The sequence below is a fragment of the Suillus subalutaceus genome, assembly GCF_016647625.1.
Source record: "Suillus subalutaceus strain FC151 chromosome Unknown DFJ58scaffold_18, whole genome shotgun sequence".
Classification (NCBI taxonomy): Eukaryota; Fungi; Basidiomycota; class Agaricomycetes; order Boletales; family Suillaceae; genus Suillus; species Suillus subalutaceus.
In genome coordinates, this window is record NW_024540267.1 from 278,056 (window position 1) to 296,783 (window position 18,728).

The 18,728-nt window shown below is 48.8% G+C and overlaps 8 protein-coding genes across 8 annotated transcripts; 5 read left to right on the forward strand and 3 right to left on the reverse strand.

Annotated features, from left to right (window-relative positions):
• The first annotated feature begins 96 nt into the window (after nucleotides 1–96).
• DFJ58DRAFT_770553 (amino acid permease/ SLC12A domain-containing protein) lies at nucleotides 97–2,672 on the forward strand. Its single transcript, XM_041389098.1, has 11 exons — nucleotides 97–128; nucleotides 172–614; nucleotides 713–938; nucleotides 995–1,180; nucleotides 1,229–1,295; nucleotides 1,376–1,422; nucleotides 1,472–1,552; nucleotides 1,605–1,840; nucleotides 1,934–2,017; nucleotides 2,116–2,143; nucleotides 2,204–2,672. The coding sequence occupies exons 2-11, from the start codon at nucleotides 318–320 to the stop codon at nucleotides 2,383–2,385; spliced, it is 1,434 nt and encodes a 477-aa protein (XP_041247602.1). The 5' UTR covers nucleotides 97–128; nucleotides 172–317; the 3' UTR covers nucleotides 2,386–2,672.
• A 72-nt stretch (nucleotides 2,673–2,744) lies between these two features.
• On the reverse strand, nucleotides 2,745–4,268 carry DFJ58DRAFT_770556 (glycosyltransferase family 76 protein). Its single transcript, XM_041389099.1, has 5 exons — nucleotides 3,988–4,268; nucleotides 3,891–3,959; nucleotides 3,580–3,793; nucleotides 3,146–3,528; nucleotides 2,745–3,063 (listed from the first exon to the last, which is right to left on the reverse strand). Exons 1-5 carry the CDS (start codon nucleotides 4,236–4,238, stop codon nucleotides 2,916–2,918), a joined length of 1,065 nt encoding a protein of 354 aa, XP_041247603.1. The 5' UTR covers nucleotides 4,239–4,268; the 3' UTR covers nucleotides 2,745–2,915.
• A 92-nt stretch (nucleotides 4,269–4,360) lies between these two features.
• Nucleotides 4,361–6,383, forward strand: DFJ58DRAFT_904714 (integral peroxisomal membrane peroxin-domain-containing protein). Its single transcript, XM_041394920.1, has 3 exons — nucleotides 4,361–4,458; nucleotides 4,508–4,890; nucleotides 4,948–6,383. Exons 2-3 carry the CDS (start codon nucleotides 4,595–4,597, stop codon nucleotides 6,287–6,289), a joined length of 1,638 nt encoding a protein of 545 aa, XP_041247604.1. The 5' UTR covers nucleotides 4,361–4,458; nucleotides 4,508–4,594; the 3' UTR covers nucleotides 6,290–6,383.
• DFJ58DRAFT_770560 (WD40-repeat-containing domain protein) lies at nucleotides 6,384–7,704 on the reverse strand. Its single transcript, XM_041389100.1, has 6 exons — nucleotides 7,434–7,704; nucleotides 7,214–7,368; nucleotides 7,117–7,153; nucleotides 6,907–7,064; nucleotides 6,635–6,858; nucleotides 6,384–6,584 (listed from the first exon to the last, which is right to left on the reverse strand). The coding sequence occupies exons 1-6, from the start codon at nucleotides 7,649–7,651 to the stop codon at nucleotides 6,444–6,446; spliced, it is 933 nt and encodes a 310-aa protein (XP_041247605.1). The 5' UTR covers nucleotides 7,652–7,704; the 3' UTR covers nucleotides 6,384–6,443.
• Nucleotides 7,705–8,013: 309 nt separating this feature from the next.
• Nucleotides 8,014–9,976, forward strand: DFJ58DRAFT_863502 (uncharacterized protein; the record flags this gene model as incomplete). The annotated part of the gene is given in 7 exon segments (XM_041394102.1): nucleotides 8,014–8,119; nucleotides 8,139–8,367; nucleotides 8,430–8,538; nucleotides 8,596–8,706; nucleotides 8,755–9,327; nucleotides 9,385–9,513; nucleotides 9,566–9,976. 7 exon segments carry the CDS (start codon nucleotides 8,014–8,016, stop codon nucleotides 9,842–9,844), a joined length of 1,536 nt encoding a protein of 511 aa, XP_041247606.1. The 3' UTR covers nucleotides 9,845–9,976.
• Nucleotides 9,977–10,426: 450 nt separating this feature from the next.
• On the forward strand, nucleotides 10,427–12,334 carry DFJ58DRAFT_679765 (uncharacterized protein). Its single transcript, XM_041383187.1, has 3 exons — nucleotides 10,427–10,664; nucleotides 10,747–10,933; nucleotides 10,986–12,334. Exons 1-3 carry the CDS (start codon nucleotides 10,449–10,451, stop codon nucleotides 12,287–12,289), a joined length of 1,707 nt encoding a protein of 568 aa, XP_041247607.1. The 5' UTR covers nucleotides 10,427–10,448; the 3' UTR covers nucleotides 12,290–12,334.
• A 157-nt stretch (nucleotides 12,335–12,491) lies between these two features.
• DFJ58DRAFT_911880 (uncharacterized protein) lies at nucleotides 12,492–13,790 on the reverse strand (the record flags this gene model as incomplete). Its single annotated transcript, XM_041395248.1, has 7 exons — nucleotides 12,492–12,676; nucleotides 12,763–12,787; nucleotides 12,850–12,884; nucleotides 13,112–13,207; nucleotides 13,266–13,437; nucleotides 13,517–13,571; nucleotides 13,630–13,790. The coding sequence occupies 7 exons, from the start codon at nucleotides 13,788–13,790 to the stop codon at nucleotides 12,555–12,557; spliced, it is 666 nt and encodes a 221-aa protein (XP_041247608.1). The 3' UTR covers nucleotides 12,492–12,554.
• A 3,023-nt stretch (nucleotides 13,791–16,813) lies between these two features.
• On the forward strand, nucleotides 16,814–18,460 carry DFJ58DRAFT_863512 (uncharacterized protein; the record flags this gene model as incomplete). The annotated part of the gene is made up of 3 exons (XM_041394103.1): nucleotides 16,814–18,032; nucleotides 18,093–18,199; nucleotides 18,254–18,460. The coding sequence occupies 3 exons, from the start codon at nucleotides 16,814–16,816 to the stop codon at nucleotides 18,458–18,460; spliced, it is 1,533 nt and encodes a 510-aa protein (XP_041247609.1).
• Between the last annotated feature and the right edge of the window lie 268 nt (nucleotides 18,461–18,728).

Below are 18,728 nucleotides of genomic sequence, written 5' to 3' on the forward strand. Positions count from 1 at the left end.
TTCCCAGGATCTTTTTTGAAAGTTGTACCAAGTCGTAGACTTTAGGTCGGAATTACTGCAACATTAAGAGGTCTATAGGTCTCGCCTCGGAATAGACTAGGATCATTTTCGCAGTGACTCGGCTACTAGTAAGTACAACACCTATATAACCAAGCTGACCTAATATATTAGCCACAAGACGTCGCGCGCGATGGCGCCAGAATTCCGTGCGCCACGCCAGAAGGTGACGAAATGAAATGGGTTCGAGCACCGCAATTACGTGTCTATTTCCGACTTCTCCTTCACGTTCATTGTGTGAAGCATTGAGCTCCTTGGTTATGAGTCGTTCAGCATCTTCCTCCTCCCCGCGGATCAAGTCCTCAGCTAAGAGTCCCGGGGACAGTTCTGGACGCGAACAGCATGCCAATATAAATGATGCGGAAGCGCCATTCCCTCAGCCGGTGCGCGGAGGTCTACATCGTGGCCTGTCTGCACGACAAGTACAAATGATTGCAATTGCTGGTACCATTGGAACTGGACTCTTCCTAGGAACCGGAAGATCCCTTGCTCAAGGTGGTCCTGCCAGCATACTGATTTGCTATGGCATAGTGGGATTCATTGTATACGTGACGCTTGTTGCTGTTAGGGGAGATGGCTACACAGTACCCAGTGGCCGGTGTGACCTCTTTTTTCGTATCTTAAGCAGCGCGCTGACCATTTCTATCTTTGCAAGGGTCGTTTAACTGCCTATGCGACGCGCTTTTTTTCGCCTTCTTATGGTTTCGCGCTGTCGTGGAACTATTGGTTCAATGATGCAGTGTCTGTTGCCTCTGATCTTACTGCTGCCCAGCTGGTGTTACAATTCTGGACGACGTCATATCCTTGGGTGGTTAGCCTGCTCTTTTGGGTGTTCCTTGTATCAATCAACGCCTCTCACGTCAAAGCTTATGGAGAATTGGGTCAGTAGCATAGATCTCCTTTTTCTTTCCAAAATGGGATTAATTTCTTGCGGTAGAGTATTGGCTTTCATTCCTGAAGGTCGCTACCATCGTGATCTTCATTATCGTTGGCATCCTCGTCAATGTCGGCGTCAACGAGTCGCATACCTACATCGGAACACAGAATTGGTACATTCCTGGCGCTCCGTTCGTTGGTGGCTTTGGTGGCTTTGCCAAGGTTTTCGTGACAGCTAGTTTCGCATGTGAGTTGCATTGCTAATTGTGAACATAATCACCTGATCAGTCTGTAGACGGTGGAACAGAAAGTCTAGGTATCACCGCAGGAGAGACAAAAAACCCTTCACAAAACATGCCAAAGTTGTCAAGTTTGTGTTCTGGAGGCAAGTATAATATTCGGACTTTTATATAGATTATTGATGTGCGAGCGGTGAGATTAGAATTCTGTTATTCTATATCTTGAGCATCCTGCTCATCGGCCTGAACGGTGGGGTTCTCTTCGCTCACATCGCTACACACCTAACTGTTTCGATTAGTACCATGGGATTACCCGAATCTATCAAATAAAACGACCACTACATCTCCTTTTACGATTGTATTTACTCTAGCTGGTTCAAGTGAGCACATCCTCCTCACCCCTCGTCTAAGTGTTTACGCTATTTCAAACAGCTGTAGCCGCATCATTTATGAATACCGTCATCCTTACCTCTGTATTATCTGCCGGTAACCACGCTCTTTTCGCGGGGACAAGAGTTCTGTATGGCCTATCTGTTGTTGGCCCCGTCCCTCACGCACCTCGTATATTTTCTCGGACCACCCGAGCAGGTGTTCCTTTGTACGCGCTGCTTGCGACCAGTAGCATTAGCGTGCTCTGTTTAAGCAGCAGTTATATTGGCAGCGGCCAAGTTGTGGGGATGGTTGCAAAACATCGTTGGAGTCTCAAACCAGGTCTGTATCAATACGCGAATTGTGGTAACCCTAAACTAAGAAAAATTCAGATCGCCTGGTTATCAATTGGATTGGCCAGTTGGAGATTCAGGAAAGCCTGGATCAAAGCAGGGTCGATCTTTAGACGAAATGAAGTTTCGAGCGTCGTGGACCTGGCCAGTGGGGTCCTTATTTTGTTGTGCGTGTATTGATACTGCTAGCTACCTCTTCTCTGACCCATGCGACCTCCCAGATTATCACAGTGATCGCCCTGATCTTGAGTGCGTACTTTGCTTATTACACCGCTGCCTTTGCATACCCAGTACTGACGAGCTGAGAAGTCCAAGGGTGGTCCTCTATAATCCCCACATTCTCACCAGTAGATTTTGTCTCCTATTACATCGAGATACCCATCATGGTTGTCATGGGCCTCTGCTGGGTCCTTGCTAAGAACACTTTCATAGACTCTACACCAGTTCCAGGTAACACCCCTCTGGATCCCCCTAATGAGACGACCTCTTGATACCCTATGACACTGGAACCCGAGAAGCTCGTCACAAGTGGACGTCCGACATTGTGGACATCCGAACGATTGATCTGTATAGTGACGAATATGCCGACGAACTCTTGGATGAAGCGAATGATGAAACAAGGAGAAAGAGGTTCCCGTTTTTTTGGAGGTTGTATGACATGCTGGCTTAGATCCCACGTTTGTATTATCGATATCACTTTGCTTTGCATAAACCATAATGTACATCCGGTATTATATAGTTGGCCTGACATTATTTGATAACGAACAGAAGTACTCAAGGAAGGGAAGACCGTTTACACATGATGCATGAGGGACCAATCCGCTTTTGAGACTGACTAACGTGTAGGGCGCGGTGCTTGTGTCAATAAGCGAAGTGGCGAGTTATATGTGGCACTGCGATATTAGATGTCGGGCAGTAACACTAAATTTTATGACAAAGTATGCTATGTTGGAGCAAATTGCTGTCTCCCAATGGTATATGTGCATCTATTCCACTACGCACTAATTTTTGACATACAAATTCAAGCAGGGGGGAGAAATACTGCCCATAGGACACAGCTCAAGGCACCCCACAAAACACTCCACGTGACCCATGCTTTCCCCCACTTCGGAAGGTCGAGCATGAGACGAGCGGCAGCCCAGTACGTGAGTGGGAGAGACGGGAGAAGCCTGAGTGATATCTGAATGTGAGCATTGAACGTCAAGACCGACGTGAGCGCCAAGGCGTGAAGTACGTGGGGTAAGTAGAGACGGAGATAGAAATGGAGAGTCAAGCTGAGGAGGGGAAGGGTCGTCATTCTTCTTTGAGCGGATTCGCGGCGCGATATGAGGAATAATGGAAGGTAAGTTCGACAGATAAAACCAGCAGAACGCGAACACATGAAGTAAGGCGGGAAGCGCGAGTATGAAGTTTGGAATGTTGGAGACAGTCCAATATCGCAAGAAGCCAACGTTCCAGTATTCGGATTGCACGTGGGAGTATATCGAAGGAATCATATTGCTCGTACACCAATCCGGGATGCGTGTTGTTGAGGACTTGCAGAACCGCAGATATGCGATGATATTGTGATGGATAAATGGGATCAGAGGTAACGCAGTCAACAACGCGCATTTGAGCAGACGCCTAGGAGTAAGCTGGTATAAATGCGTTAACTCGGATGTCACGACTCGGATGCCTATGCTTACTAGATCTTTCTGTCCTGTCAGAAAGGGCGTGACCAGCATACCCCATAGTATGAATCCGGACAAGAATATTCCATTGGATCTGAACATGCTTGCTAATGCAAAGAATATAGATGCTGTAGCCCAATTGGAACGAGCACACGCCAGCATGCCCCGATACGAGAAATATGTGAAGAATGGTTCGCTGTAGGATGCCAATTTAAGCGCAGTGGGGCTACTCGAGAATACGGAGAGTGCAGTTGACAAAAATGCCAGGGAAGGTGAGCGAAAGATGATGCAATGATAGGTGATATAGCACGTGTGTTGATTCGCACAGTATGGCCATGCCTGCTCCACCTCGAAGAAGCGTCCCCCAATCGTTTGAACCAAAACCTGCCAGAGGCCTGCAGGTGGGCTGAAATGCGCATCAACAGTGGCAATCCATTGAAGAATGCCCACTCGTGTTCATACACGTATCCTTCTCTTGCTATGTGCGCGAAATGGAACGCATCCCAACGAAGGAGGACAGATGATGGGGATGTCCCGCTGATCAAATGTATGGTGATGAATCGAACAGTGGAAGCAAGTATGCAGAAATTGAAACTAATATCCAGACTGCAAGTCGCACTATCCACAGAAAGAGTCAGTAAAGTTCGAACATGCCTCTTCGTTGCTGATTCCATTTTACTGATCAAGCTCGAGTTTGCAGGTCGTGTTGTTTGTCCCTATTTGCAGAGTTCGATAAAGTTTACGTGTAAAACTTATGTAATCCGATCTACTTTTAGATGTGAAATCATACTTTGCACTTGAATAAGCATGACCTGCTGCCAGGCCGAACGCCGGGCTACGTTTCATTCCCTCAAACGTCAGGCTTCAGTGCAGCTGTGAGTTCTGTGGTTCACCGTACGTTACCGATATCTGTTCGAGAAGTATAACTGACCAGCATAAACAGGTTATAAGTAAACGATCTTTCTCACTGAAACCACAGTAGCCGCAACTGTCGTGTGAAGTCTATTGCTACCAAATTACCTGCTGATTGATGTCGCCCAAGTCCAAGGACTTCAATCTTAAACCAAAGATACTACAGATGCCCCTGACGGCACCTATGAGCTCAGCGGCTACTATGAGCCCTGTCATGCAGTCACCTCTAACACTCATTGACTTTGTGACTACCGTTCCGACACCACTTACCTCAGAGCTAGTTGCCCTTGCGCCGTATATTCAGGCCATAAGGCACTTCGCACAGATTATCAGCTGGGAGTCTTCATGGGAGGAAAGCTGGCTTGCTCTTGCCACATGGTGGGCGTTATGCTTGCTCTCCGAACCAACCCTGAGGTATGCGGGTTCAACTATCTACGCATTCCGGCTGATTTGGACGTCTTTGTTCGCCAGGTTCTTTTTACCACTTGCAGTCACATTCGTTCTCGCACTGAGACAGTGGACATCATCCACTCACACGTCTTCGGCAATGTCACCGCCGGTAATAACCGACAGCGCCCTTCACGCTCTTGTATCTGATCTGACGACCATTCGCACCCTGCTTCCCTCATCACCCCTCGTCGAATCACCCCTCCCTCCATCCTTTGTTGTTCTCCGAGTACTCGCATCTATCTATCTGCCATACCTTGTTCTCACATCTTTCGTTGGTCTCCGTATTTGCATCGCATTATGCGGTACCCTGTTCATGATTCACAGAGCGCACTGGGCAAAACATGCTCGAGCATCCATTACTCGCAGCGCACATATCCGATGGGCATTTTACCGGCTATGCGCATTTATCGTGGGGGTGCCGCTCCCACCACCCTCATCGCCCTCTCCCTTAGAAGCTTCTACCAAGATACGCCCAGCATCTGTATTAGCGGATGATGTACCCAAGCCTTCCCCGCCTCTTCGCTTCCTGTTTACAGTCTACGAGAATCAGCGGTGGTGGATGGGTCTTGATTGGACAGCTGCCCTGCTTCCCAATGAGCGTCCATCATGGTGTAGCTCCTCCTTAGTTCCATTGTCCCCACCCTCAGTCTTTCCTCTTCCCTCCTCGACAACGGCATACGTCGCTGTCGGCAAGAACGGCCGCGCGAAACGTGTAGCGCGCTGGACGTGGGAAGAACCTGAATGGCGCGTTATCATACGCAAGGAAGGCCAGGAAGGTGTCTGGCGAGTGGAGAAGACACCTCCAAGAGATAAAGACGGACCTGATGAATCTACTGCAGCACGGATGCTACGCGCCGCACGCGGCCGCGACAACCTGAACACGAGCTCCAGTGGTCCTGCCGAATCGCCCGAACAGACCGGCGAACAACATTCCAGCGACCCGTTCCTCGATCCCGCGTCTGAAGATGAAGCTGTCACAGACCCTGAGGGTTGGTTGTACGGTGATAACAAATGGGAGGGTGCGAGCTCAAAGGGTGGAATGGGAAAGTACACGCGCTTTCGGCGTTGGACTCGCATTGCTGTTCTCAGTGAGACCGTCGAACTTGTGGGTCCAGGCGAGTTGGGCGTTTTACGCGATTCTATGGAGTTCAGCGGATATAGGACTGCCGCGAGCTCCATTTTTGGCAGTCCTAGCACCCCGTCCATAAGTGTCAACTCGCCAACGTTGAGCTCGTTTTCAGAATTAGAAATGCAGAGTACGGTGACAGCGCCAGAGTCGCAGAAGGATGGGAAAGACGGCAAGGATGGAGGCAGCACGCTGAGACAGCGACTGAAGGCTGTTGTGGAAGGAACGGCACATTGATAATAATGACCTTTAAATTTGTAATATTATTAGTTTCCGATACATTCTATGAACGTTATCCAGTAATGGAATATTTCGTTTCACGATCTGCATCCCACTGGCACACGAAAGGGCAATCGTACCCAAGGATAGCTTATTAAGTAGCAAAGGAAGTCTAGCTCGAGTGTCGCCAGACTTTCACAGTCCCATCTGCGCTACCTGTAACCATCTCCCCAGGGTCTATTGGGTGATGCTCTGTCCAAGTGATCACCTTGTCATGAACTTTTGGCGGAGGATTGGGTTGCAAAACTGTAGCCTAAAACAAACGTGAGCACAGTAATGACATTTGTGAACTTGAATGCTCACATCAACCAAGTCCCAAGCCCAAACGGCACCGTCTTCATCTCCACAAACAATCGTCGCTTCTGCATGTCCAAAGCATGCTCGGCAGCGATACGATGTGTGCTTGTGGCCAGTGAAGGCATTAAGAAGCTTACCACTGGTCGTGTCGAATAGCCTGACATGCGAATCAAGCGTAGATACGAGAAGTGTGGTACCATCAGATGAAGGGACAGCCGAGGTGACAGGCTCTGTGAGACATGATCAACACGCGTGTAATAAACATCCACAGGACTTACGCCCTATGAAGTCTGAACGTAGTTCGCCTTTACGGAGATCATATGTTCGGACATGTCCGTCTACAGAACCTGCAATTATCGTGGTTGCATCCACGTGTAAGGTCTGCACGGCGTCGCGAGCTTCTTCGAGTACTTGAATCGGCGCACGCGCTGGTGCCCTGCCGAGAACAGTTTAATATTACCCCTAAGCCCACATGGTTCCATGCTTACCGCAAGTCCCATAATCTCACTGTGGAATCATACGAGCCTGTGATAAAGTATGGTGAACACTGTTATTTACACATCATGTGAAAGGCATCAGTCTCACCACTCGCCAGTACAGTCGCGTCTGTATTAAGCTCCACAACATTCACCTTGCCCATATGGCCTGACAATCTACGCGTCGTCACACCCGCCGTTACATCCCATACAAAAACGGAGCGGTCCCCTCCAGAAGATGCAAACTTTGTATTATCATGACTCCTACACAACATACGGTCTTATTCGTCAACTTCAATAGAGGCCAAGAAACTGCGGATGTGACTGACACAGATATAGAAAGGACCTCGTATCCGTGGGCCTCAAACTTCTTGATCTCGGTACCAAGGTCTGGATTCCAGAGACGTATCGCGCGATCCTGTCCTCCACTTAGGACGTATTTTGCAGTTCCTTTGGCATATCGAACGACATGGACAGGTCCTCTGTGGTTCGAGAGTGTTGTATGGAGCGTTCGAGCAAGTGCTTGTGGACCTCGTGAAGGAGCCATTTAATTCGTTTGGGTTAAGTAGTACGCAAACGCTCGGAGTATAATGAGCTAGCTCACACTGAGGCCAGACTGTGTGGCCGTGCAGCGCTTATGTAAGCACAGTCAAGCCATTGGATGTAGAGTACATGTGAAAGAGTGAAAAAGGAAATGTGCTATGCCATGACCTATGCGACGACGACAACGATTCAACAGAAGTCGCTAGGGATTAGTAAAATATCTACATTGATCTTCATTGGTGTTTGAAATTGTACCAGTCTCAGATGGAGATACTGTAATATTTATATAAGATCGCCAACTCACGTGACCACATGTAAGTCGCGTCCTTCTGAATCTGAACGTTATGAATTGCAATTTGCAGCATAATGCCCTCTCTATCCGACCAGATCGACCATCTGACTTCCCTCTCGAAATCTATCAAAGCCAGTGCTGATGGATTCCCGACCTCAGATGGGCTCTTTACAATCAGCTGTCCTCAACACTGCTCTAGGTGATCTGATTCGTGACATCGACTCATCCGAACTTGGGCTCTTCACACTAGTACACCCACCGTCTCATGTACCAACTGAGTCTGAAGCGAGGGGTGTGATATCCCGTGTAGAATTTCCTGGTGCTACGCCTCTGAAGAAACCACCTTCTCGAAGGCAGGAGATGACAAAACCGAGAGAGTATGAGCCAGAAGCATATGCACAGGCTGCGTTAAAGTACTTGGATCGGTAGTATGTTTTGCGTTTTTCTAGGGCATATATCCTGTTTCAACCAGTCTTGTGTGGTATTTCAGTCATTCAATTCGCCCAATGCCCCGTGCGCGATCCCAGGTCCAGGGACTTATAAGCAGGCTTGACGAGGCACGACGGAACATCAAAGGTCTTAGTGAAACATTGCAGCAGGTTCGTACTATCAATATTTAACCTCAAATGTTTTGATGTTCTTGAATCTTCGCGTAGTTAACAAGTAGCAATCCCGCATCAGGCCCCAGCTCGCAGGAGTCCACTGTAGCAGACGAGGAACGGCGCATACAAGATCTTCAGGCTCGTCTTACCGAACTGCGTAAACAGGTGTGTGTCTTCCATGTCCATGCATCCACTAAATTCACGCCTCAGCAGAAAGATGACATCCTTCGCACCTCCAATCCTGCTCCCAAGTCCAAGCCCGCTCCGAGGCTGGCTAGGGCTCCTTCGCCTCTGACTGTACCTGAGGCTCAGGAAGAGATGTTCTGGAACACACCTGCCGCATCTGCGCGGACGCTTCGCTTCACCGAAAAGCTCATGGATGAGGAGGTAGACATCGACGACGTATCAATCATGTCCTTCACGAGCCCGGTTCCTCGGCCTCGGTCCGTCTTATCATCGCTAGGTCTTCCTGTGGACGACGATTCCCTTGATAACGGAGAACACGATATTGGGCAGGACGATTCTGTGATGCCTGATCCATTAGACAAGCTTGAAGAAGAACTCTTAGGCAGTGAGCTGGAGGCGGATGATGGAGATGGAGAACAAACTGTGGTTCTCAAGAAGCTGCCCTCATCGTTACCACCGAATCCCACGCCGCCAGACGGCACTACGCCTCCTGAAACACCGTTGCCTGCAAATTCAGAGTTGCAGACCCCTGCTGCAGGACCTCCTGAGTCCGTCAGAAAACCAAAAGTACGCATGAATGTGGAGATCGAGAAGATTGTGGTAAGCATCCTGGTCACATAACGTAAAAGCGCATAGAACTGAAGCGGCGCTTGATAGGTGAAGATATGGAGCACAGTGGGCGAGATCATCATGCCGGGCCATCCTTTTGACCCCACGGGATCAATATCAGGCGGAAGCAAACCTCCAAGGGCAAAAGAAACTATGCACGTTCACTCCAGTTTTTATGTCTAATCCGCTGACATGCCCTAGTGCCCATCTCGAATCCCTCTCCTCCCAGACCCCCTCCCCTACATCTCCAACTGCATCCTCATTTTCATCGCTTGCGCCATCTATGATCACTGGCCAGCCCACCTCGCAACAGATCGCAACTTGTCAGCTTTTGCTCACTCTACTAAAACAGCCCGGTTTCTCGATGTCGCTCAATAAACTTAAGGAAGCACTAGCGGAAGGTGGCGGTAGTGCGGCTGGCACACGAACGATGTATGCTTGTGTAGCGAAGAAGCTGATCAAGATTGAGCGAGGGGGCGGGGAGCAGGTCGTCAAGTTTGACGTTTGACCGATTTGATTGCCTCGAGCTGCTGCCTTCATTTGATGTAATGTACTGAAATCCTCCCAGGGAGCGTACATATGCCGATGCTACCCTTGACTTTGTTTACACGTCCCCGAATATCAGTGAAGGAAATGTGCGGTGAGATACAGAACTTGAACGCCGTCATGGATGTTCGTGGACTGGCTGTACCCAGCTTTGGCCCAGCCATCAGTCACCATTGGGTATGTAATCAACCTGACGGTTGGAATGGGTTATGAGCATATATTAAGTGATTTCTAGTGGTGGGACATTGTCGATCTCCGAATCGTGGTCTTTTGATGTCATTAATGCTGTTGCTTCACACCTCCCTGATCTAGATAATACTGTTTCTGTGCACGTGGACGGTACCTTCATGTCCTTTGCTCCAGCCCACTACGAGTCCGCGACTTGCCTTCATTGTAGCGTGTTTAAGTGCTATACATGTCGGCCCGGGGCAACGTCTGTGCACGCACCGCCATTTCCTGCCCCAAATGTGGAAGTTCCTCGGACCCACCCGGTCCATGAATTACCGGCAGGCCGATGCAATGATTGGTGATATGCCTCATACTACACATTTCTCCCCCGTACTACCATGTCCAAGCACCGACTGTCCCCAGCGCCTCTGCCCCCTGCAAAGAGGCTACATAATACTCGGATCTCGTCACAGGAGCATCGGCTTGTCACAGCATTTGATGATGCGCTCTACGATGAGCTCATTCTGTTTATCTTCTCGTTCCTGAACTCCCGAGATCTATGTGCCATGCACAAGACGAACAGAAACTGTGCGAGGCTAGCGAGCGACAACCAGGTATATATTTGATTCAATTGGGCAACAAGAGAATGAATGTTGAACCTACTTGGATCGCCCACTGCTCCGGTTATGGTTGTAGCTCTGGAAAGCCCTGTTTATCAGAGAGTATGGTAAAACACGGCTGAGGGGAGGCAAGGGTTTTTATGGTCGCACTGATGGAAGATCAATTAAACCGCTTCCCTCGAGAGCTTCTGCATCTACGTCGTCAGCTGATGACGCTCTGGACTGGAAGTGGATGTACCGCATCAGCTCGAATTGGAAGAATGGTATATCTTACAATTATTATTCATCTACTTTCACTCTCTCATACATGTCTAGGACGTTGTGCTGTCGAGAACTTCACTGACTCTGAGGGAACAACTCTAGCACCGCCGCCAGCCTTTTCTCGTCAGCACGTTATTTTGGCAGGCGGGTTTACCATATCCTCGTCGAAGCCCTGCGGATCCTCCCTGCTAGTACGGGACAACAGTGGGGTATCGCGCACTCTGCTTTGCAGGTCTACTCTAGCTACATCTATAGCGGAAATATCTGCTATAGCACTCGATCAATCTCCACCTTCCTTATCTTCCTCACATATCATACGCCTGGCTGCTTTCCTGACAACTGGAGAATTCAGCATATTTGAACATGATCACTCTTCCCTGTCCTTAGCCACCACTCCAAAGCAAACCTATGTCCCTTCGTCCCTGCACCGTGCTTCTCCGGTGACCCACGCAGCCTACAATCACCCGTTGCTCGTCACGTTGTCGCACTTATTCACGCTCATGATATACGACTTGAGCAATGGTTGTATCACCCACACTCAGACACTTACGTCTTTCACCAGTCATCCGCCCACATCACTTGTACTTTCCACCACACCCTCGGCAGCCTCGTACAAACTTATCATGGCCTACGCTATCCCTGTTTACCCTGCTCACTGGAGTGTGGGTGCCACAGAACTTATCATATCTCCATCGGGCATTTTACCACGTAACCGGGCATTCGCTACATCCTCCAGCGAGTCGTTACCACAGGGGGCTTTTGAAGTGAGCGTCACCAGGTCTACCCGTGCTTTCGACGTCCCGCAAGGATGGATAGACGAGCGAAAGCTGCAGCTTATGCGTGACCAATGGGGCCGGAAAGTGAAACAAGTCGCAGATATACAAACGGATGGGAAATGGGTTGTTTTAGCCCCCGGAGATGTAACCGATATATCTCCGACATCCCATGGGTCTTCAGAAGGTACAGCGCCCCAACAAGGACATCCACAGCTACTCCCATACATCTCACCTCCGAGCTACTCATCGAATCACCTTCAATTATACCGCCTTCATGTACCCCCGATTTCGAGTTCATCTGTCCATACACCGAGATTGACGTTTGTCCGGACTCTGCATGGACCTTTGGGCCCTGTTTCCGCGCTTTCTCTTGCAGATGGGCGCTGTGTCAGTTTGAATTCAAACGGAGCGATTTGGGTGTGGGACCTCGAGGGCGGAGATGGAACTGAAGTCGCTGGGCCTGTCGAGGGCAGCTTTGCGGGAACAAACAGTGCAAGTACATATGGTACCATTACATTCGATGAGCGAAGGATCGTCAGTGCTGGTGTACGGGGTATTGAGGAACGACGATTTGATATCTAATGAAATAGTAGAATTTTGTATCTTTATTGTTTTACTGCAGTTGCCACTAGTACACGTTGATATCTTCAAGAAATTTTGGAAGTGTACCTATGGTGGACGATAGGTTACGGTTCGATTTGCCGATTTGCCGCGACTTATTTGGAAGTCCGATCGATGTTTATTCTAGTATTACAAGTATACCTAGGTATACCTGTAAATTCGTGTCACACTCAGTGCATTCCTTGCTTGCAGACCGCTGCAGATGACCGGTTGACCTGCAAGCACCTCACGCAACTCCCACAACCTCTCGCTGACCTCTCGCCTCTTGCAAGTGCAGCATGCGGAAACAGGCGCCTGTGAGACTCCCACACCCTTGCAAGGCCGTAGTGAGCCGCCTAACCGTCGAGTCTGCCGATGCGATTAGCTTGGACGCGAGCATTGTGAAAATGCTGCAACTGTTGCGGTAAACGTGAGGTGTATTTACACTAACTTACTATGCACTTGCTTTGTCGTTGCCATCTGCGTATATGATGCATTTATCAAAGTTGAAAGCATTGAACAACTTCACATGATGAGCTCACTCGGTACTTGGTATTTTGAACTGCAGCACCGAAGGCTAATATGCGGTGAGAATTGTCTTCTCGTTCCTTCAGATGAAAAATTCGGGCTTCGGTTTCTGGATTCTGAGGCGGACAGGTTGGGCCAAAGAACTATGTTTGCTGCATTAAGCATGCATATGATACCGGTGCCTTTCATTCGTCTCACTCGTAGTTTGTACTATGATCATTAATGAACCAGAGGGTGCCGTGGCACCTCATTTTTGATGGGTTCTGTCGATTTAACCTCCATCGCCCTCATCCATGTCCGTTGTACTCGTTCCTGAAGTGGCAAGCTGCTTTGAATGAACAACCTCAAAGTAAATGTGCATTTTCCCGCTCCCTGCACACTTCCCGCCCATCGCAAATAAATCATATCGAGCATCCCCTGCGCTACACACTATTGCTAGTTGATACATGGACGCGCTCCTGAAAAGCAATTGAAGTCATAGCGCTTGCTGTATCAGAGTTAGCCACGAGCTCAGCGTGATATTCTCGAACACCGAGGATGAGGCATGATCCTAGCACAAACATCTGCACGACCTGGAATATCTCAGCGAGACCAAAATAAATCTGAGGGTCCAGGGAATATATGTCCAATAGAAATGATGAATCATGGTTGGATGTAGAGGTCGGTGACAGATCAGCATACCGCTAAGAGTGTTGAAGAGAAGAAACCGATCTGGAAGCAAGAGATAGCGAAAAAACTAACACGCGAAAAACCTTAGCAGAAAATAAGAAGCCACATTGACATTATGAACTCACCTCGCAAAGTAACTAACGTGAGTTTGCATCAACACCGTGAAACAGTCCCCGATAATACCTCTTGTTGAGTGTCGCCGCAGTTCACGGAATTGCTTTACAGTAATCCAGACCGCGAGACACAGTGCAAGGACCTCCCATACGGTGGAAAGTATCCAAGTCATGGAAGACAGAAATATAGAATCTCCCGCGTAGCCAATCATGCACCGATGGGTGCCGGAGAGAATGAATGCCTCTCATTTCATACATAACCAAAGCTTACCTCCTGCAATCTGCATCGTTATTATTGCGACCATGACTGCGTCGGCAATTCTGATGGCCACAAAGATGATAACGAGGCATGTCAGCACCTTTCTAGATCTCTGATACATGGTATGCAACCGAGCGATCATAATGACTTGCATGATGTTTCAGTCAAGTCAAATGTCATGGAGGTGTATAGCTCACCGCCAAGTATTACATTTACAACCTCACCCATCCAATTAAGTGCATCATAGATGATAAGGCCTGACAAATCCAGTAACATTAGTTATCAGCTTCGGAAGATCACAGACTCTGAAACAAACTCACAGCTGTGGGAAGTCGTTATGTTCAATCAACGAGTTGTTCGAGAATCTCACTCACCCCTGCATGGTAGTTCAGTTGTTGGACGAGAATGGAAGGCATTGGTGTGAGATGCTCACTCCAGTCGCCGAAATTGTTGGAACACTGACTGTATGCTGCCCATCACAAGAAAGAAACAGGGTCTATGCGAGGATACACACCCAACATGTACATTCTGATTGTGAGAGATGGGTAATGAGCACAACATCAATAGCTTAAACCTCCAAACGTACACAGCATACCCCATTCCAGCATAGCGCACCTAGAATAGTCAGCAAAACTTGGACTTGCTAAGCGTAAATGTTGAAATACAAGGTACATACACCGAAATAGAGAAAGGTCATTAGGGACCAGCGTTGCCTCTGCCGTGAACAAGTTGTATCTTAACGTTGCTCTATTGATGTGGGAGTCCAGATCAGTTCAACCTGCAACACAATTCTAAGCGAGTTGACTGCCCCAGTAATGGATCGAACATACCTCTTGTCCAAATGGTAAGCACTGAGAATACCATAAGGATATCAGTGGTTCTTTTATACTTAATCTTGCTCACCCCAATCGTACATTACCCCGACAGAGGCAGCAACTGCGAAATTAGAGTCAAGCTGAATCGAATCATCACCGTCATCATGCGGCTGACTCTCCACGAAGCTACAAAACAGCTGCCAATAAGACTCGCATTGATAAGTGGCCACCAAGTAGGATTATTTGAAACTAAGACCATACCATTAGAAGATAGGAGCGAGCGAGCGGAGGAACTTGGTGGACGGATAACAATCGCATTCGTGCTTGATATACCACAATCCAGTGTTTAAATCACTAAAGTGAGATTTGAGGAATGATATCTGATTGATCGAAGTGTTTCAGCCCAAATTCCAGTGCAAAGACAATGTGCATCCAGGGATTCCAATGGGATCAAGATAAAAGTTGTTGGTAAGATCGCAACAGTGACTCGCGAAGAATGTTTGAATGCCGCATATGATTTGGGCGCGGTGCCCGTGCGATCTTCGAAGCATTCTGGCTACAGTGTCCAGTGTGCGATGCAACGTTCAGCCCCGACCCATAAATAAAACCATGTGGTTCGTTGACCCAACACAGGTTTGAACGGCACCGTGCACGTCGAGCTCGTGACAGACGCTGACTATAATTATTAACACAAAGGAGCTGGAGTGGAGTACATGCCTGAGCCAAAGTGGAGCAGAAGAGGGGTTCGGGTGGAACGCGCATGGCATGGCGTCGACGTGAATTGGTTCCGCGGGATCAAATGCTCCGAGTCCGTTCTTACAATATGTAGATAGATATCTGCTGGCCGTGTACTAGTAACTTGCAAATAATCGTCGCCTCGATTTGATTTGCCTCTGCGGCATCACTACAGTAGTATGATACTAGTATTAGTATAGCCCAGAGAAAGATCTGGCGCTGCTGCTCCTTGTTATCACTATTTCATCAGGCCAGGGTCCCATGCTACTCGAGTCTCGGACATGTGCAGCGGTCTGCAAGTATGGTAATTCATTGAGAATGTGACACAAATTTGCATGTATGCCTAGGTATGCTTGTAATACTAGAATAAACACCGCGCGGACTTTCAAATAAGTCGCGGCAAATCGGCAAATCGAACCGTAACCTATCGTCCACCATATGTACCTTCATCGAACTTTCGTTCGGCGATTTGCGGAGGTTGTCAGCAAGAACCATCATGTGACTGAACTCTACACGCAAACGACCAGCTTAGGGGGATTACGTCGTAGCATTGGCTGTGGCTCGTGAATAAAGCACACTCGGCTTCTCTCAACTTACATTCTGGACCAACTTTGGAGAGTAGAGTGCCAGTGGGAGGGATATGACACTGCAGCGAAAGCTCGAGCCTCGAGTGGAGAATTCAGACGGAACTTGCAACTAGGTTCGTGCCCTTTGGCATTCAACTCAATATCGTATTTAGACACAAGGCTTTGAAACCAATAGTTGTTGGCAGTCACGACAGTGATTGTCGGTCTGGTATCTGCTTAAACCTCGGAAATCGCAGGACTGGGACCCTTCCAAAGAAACCAACGTGACGGGACAATATCTTGTACCCCCAGATCCAGCCATCTGTCAGGGAGATGTACAAGAAACCTGACGAGTACAGTGTGCACCCATCCATCCAGCGATAATACCTTGCATGTCGATGTTAGCTCCTCGAGCCATACACACTGCACGCATACAGTTGGCGCGCCTTACGCTTTGAAATTTAGGTTTTACCAGAATTTGCCCACAATGGTGATGTGAAAGTCAGTGATTTGGCCGACTCCCCGCCCGAAGTCAGCCGCCGAAGCCCTAGACTCGCCCTAGATTTTGGCCCCAGAGTCTAGGTAGAATAGCTCTGGAGTCGGCCATTTCCTGGACGTTCTCATGGCGATCAAGTTGCGCGGATGGGCGCATCAAACACCGCTTAGAGGTTCGAGTCGTCCTCCTCCCATCAGAGTTGCGAAGCGACAAACAACTTACATAAGTTGCATACACCCAGATCATGCTGTACCAAAGGTTATTATATAAGTACTTGATCCTCATGTATGTGATATGCTGCCCTCCATTCTCCACTTCCCACATCATGTCAACTGCCCCTACGACAACCTGGAATCCATCTAGTCTTCTTGCATATGATGCACTCCCGAATCAACTGGACGACTCTGACTCGGACGTGAAGTCTGCGACCAATTTCTACGACCGCAGTCTGACAAGTCGTAGGTGTGCCCTGGCTGGTGTGGCATGCACAAGTATTGCCAGCTGCTGTTGCATCATAGCAGGCGCTGTTATCACCGCTTCTGGAGGTGCAGCCACTGTGATGTCAGCCGGACGCAGCGGCGTCGCGCTGCGGAAAGAGATGCTGGTCATCTCACTAAACTTGATCGTCACATTATGCACCGAATCCACAGGTTTCGTACACAACATCTCATTGCGCTCTGCGCTGGACTCAGAGTCCCGGCTTAGGTTCAACTCTAATCTGCGCCTTTTGACCGCAGCTCGTGGATGGAGCAACCCCAATGGTGCCCTGCTTAACGGCATCATGGTTGTCCTACTCATCATATCCTATAGCTCAGTCTCACTGGTCACATTAACTTGCTATGTGATGTCTCTCTATGAGAAGACTGTGTTAGAAGTCGATATCATAGGGATGCCTCTTCTGGTTTTGGGTATCGCACTTCTTCTCCAGGTGGTGATCGCATTGTCAGGGATGCGGGCTGCCAAGATATTGACGTGGAGTTCTTCATCTTTGGATCTAACCCCTGCTCTGATCCACCACTCGCAATTGACCCCAGTTCTTCTCCGGTGTATGCGCAGTGTGTCCGACTTCGATGTGGATGGAGGTCCAGCGAGGCCATCAGAGACACAGCCTTCTGCATGGCATGCACACCCTAGCATCCGGAAAGTTATCAACTCTCTTTGGGGTCTCGTCATAGCATGTGCTGGATGGGGTGCTCTCATCCTGTTCATCCACAATACGTATGAAAGTTACACCGGTACCATAACCTGGAAATCGTGGTCGTTCTTCCCCGACGATCAGAATTTCTTGTACAGCCTTGGATACTCCCCTGAGCTCGGATGGGGACCCGGGCCGTGGATTATGTGTTATATCAACCTGGCTATTATCCAGGGACCGTTAACACTTTGTCTGCACTGCTCTGAGCTCATCGCAAATGTCATTCGAGACGAAGGGCATTGGAGATGCGGCACCGAACAAAAAGGGATTACACCGGCGACGAACCCGCTGAAGTCGGTTATTGCCAATCCGCTCTGTCTTGCGCTTTTCGTCGCGAAGCCTGCGCTACGTAAGTCACTCGCACCTTGCTTTAGACATGTGTTCTTGAACAATATCATTAACGATATAGACTGGGTATTTGGGCTTTGTTTCGTACTCCGTGCCTTTCAAGTTGGGCCTCCTGGTATCGACAATCCCAACGATATCAGCACTGCGATAAATATGTATCCAATGCAGGTTCGTATTCACTATATAGGACAGGCGCTACAACATCCTTATTTACTCGTGCAGATCTTGAACTTATTTATAGTGCTATTTGTGTTCGCCTGTTTCTTCACTCTCGTGGCACTGCGCCAACGGCGCGGGCCTCAGCCAGCTGCATACGGCCACCTCCAGACACTGTCCAACCTCGTGGATGAGTGGACGCCTGTGATGTGGTGGGGCCACAAGGAAGATGGAATCCCGTATTGTCACGCTGGTAGGGTACTTGTACGGTAACGAGGATGGTGCATTAATCAGGGTTTCAAACAGGGACGAGTGGTCAATTGCTGCCGGCTGTAAAGATGGACTGCGTTTATGCTGGCGTCAGTGTCGGGTCCCATCCTTCTGTTTCGTGAGAAGTCCATGCTTTGCGCAATCTTATTCTCTTCAAACAGAGGACCTTAATTCATGTCAGGCGCGCTGTTGATGCATTGACGGTGTGCACAGCCAGCTATGCTGTGGAACGGAACATGTTTACGATTTTTACGATGTCTGCTACGTTAGA